Genomic DNA, 2,078 nt, shown 5'->3' on the forward strand with positions numbered 1-2,078 from the left:
ATTTTAAGTAAATTAAATGAGTATTTAATTTACTTATTTTATTTACTTATTTAAATGAGTAAATAAACTCATTGTGTTTAAGAAAATAAGCCTGATCAAAAATAAAGATAGTAATAACCTTTGAATTGCGTGTTACAGTAAGCATAATTCAAATTAAACAACATTTTGTAGTCTTGAGTAACTAAGAATTAAAGACAAAAGAGATAGACTGAAAAATGTGGCTGGATTTCTTTTCTATATCTAGATGAAAAAGAAGTGAGATGAGAAAAAAGATATATCTAATGAAGAATATAGGAATATTAACTTCTGGGGAGCAAAAGCTTTTGTGAATAAAACTTGAAAGAGATTAAGATGAGTATCATAGGGATAAAGGGGGGGAAAAGAGGAAACTATGTACCGAAAGCTACTAATGAATACACTGGTATTATATGAGACTTCTTCGTTCTTTTGCAGTATGTTATGGAACAGGATACTCATTTGTTTGGAAAAGAAACAGTTTTGTGTACCACATTCATGAAGGCTTTCTTCACCTGCTGGTTCCGCAAAGTGTAGATAAAAGGATTCAAAAGTGGAGCCACAGAAGTATTGAGCACTGCAATTCCCTTGGAAAAAGATGTTCTTTGTTTGACTGATGGTTTGACATACATGAATATGCAGCTACCATAAGAAAGGGATATCACAATCATGTGAGAAGAACATGTTGAAAAAGCTTTTTTCCTCTGATTAGCAGAAGGGATTTTTAGAATTGTTAAGGCAATACAGGTATATGATATTATCACCATCACCAATGTGACTATGAGTGTCACCAAAGCAGAGATGTATCCCATTGTCTCTAAGAGCTGTGTGTCTGAGCAGGAGATCTGCAGCAGGGGTGTTGTATCACAGTAGAAATGGTCAACAATGTTGGAGGCACAGAAGTCAAGATTTATGCCTAAGATGAGAGGTGGAAAGATGACAAAAAACCCAGCAAGCCAACAACAGAAGACAAGTTGAATGCAGATCTTACTGTTCATGATGGTTGTGTAATGCAGGGGTTTACAGATGGCAACATAGCGGTCATAGGACATAGCAGCCAGTAAGTAAAATTCAGATGCACCAAGAAGGAAGGCAAAAAACACTTGAGTTGCACAACAATTAAAGGAAATGGTTTTGTCTCCAGTTGCCATAGTAACCAACAATTTAGGGATGCATGTAGTAGTATATGAAATTTCTAGGAAGGAAAAATTCCTAAGGAAAAAATACATGGGGGTCTTGAGGTAAGTATCCACCAGGGTGAGTGTGATGATGGTCAGATTGCCAGTGACACTCAGCAAGTAGGTGAGAAGCAGAAAGACAAACAACACAACTTTCAATTGTGGGTCATCAGTCAAACCTGCCAGAATAAACACTGTCACTTGTGTGTGGTTTCCCATTACTGTCCTCTACTTTTCCAGTTCTAAATAGGAAAGACAAACAGAAAAACACTGACAATCCCAGTGAAAAAATAAGAGTGATTTAATTGTCTAAAATAAAGTTAGCAAGCAAATTTCAGATAGCGTAACAAAATGTTCATTCAGGCTCTGAAGAGGCTATGCCAGGAGAAACAATAGTTTGCATTTCCAGAGCATCTGGACAGATAATTTCAACTTTAATGCAGTTCTACTAGAGAATTACATATGTGATGATAGCAATTGTTGACTATTTTTATATAAGAGGAAATATTAGAGGGAAATTAGAGTGAGTTTTTTTTTTTTTTTTTTTTTATTTATTTATTTATTTTTTTTTTATAAACATATATTTTTTATATACATATATTTTTATCCCCAGGTCTGTGAATCACCAGGTTTACACACTTCACAGCATAGAGTGAGTTTTAAGCATGGAAAAATGCTTCTTCTCTCTTGATTTTTTCAGAGTTGAGATGGATCCCATTTCCTGCTTATTTAAGAGATTTTCGTTCTAGAATTAAAGTGATTATTGTCATTAAAAGTACATCAGAAAGTGGTTTTCATAAAGTACACACACCCCTGATCATGTCAATAAACAGGGTTACTATAGCTTTACCATTTTACTCAGCTAATCAGATCAAGTACCTGATT

The 2,078-nt window shown here is 34.4% G+C and overlaps 1 protein-coding gene across 1 annotated transcript; it reads right to left on the bottom strand.

Moving 5' to 3' along the window:
* Window positions 1–473: 473 nt before the first annotated feature.
* On the bottom strand, window positions 474–1,412 carry LOC131837859 (olfactory receptor 6C74-like). Its single transcript, XM_059183523.1, has one exon. It carries the CDS (start codon window positions 1,410–1,412, stop codon window positions 474–476), a length of 939 nt encoding a protein of 312 aa, XP_059039506.1.
* Between the last annotated feature and the right edge of the window lie 666 nt (window positions 1,413–2,078).

Source organism: Mustela lutreola, chromosome 8 (assembly GCF_030435805.1).
Source record: "Mustela lutreola isolate mMusLut2 chromosome 8, mMusLut2.pri, whole genome shotgun sequence".
NCBI classification, from domain to species: domain Eukaryota; kingdom Metazoa; phylum Chordata; class Mammalia; order Carnivora; family Mustelidae; genus Mustela; species Mustela lutreola.

Bases quoted from the DNA above. Each gene is read 5' to 3' on its own strand.
- LOC131837859 (XM_059183523.1), bottom strand. From the start codon at position 1,412: ATGGGAAACCACACACAAGTGACAGTGTTTATTCTGGCAGGTTTGACT.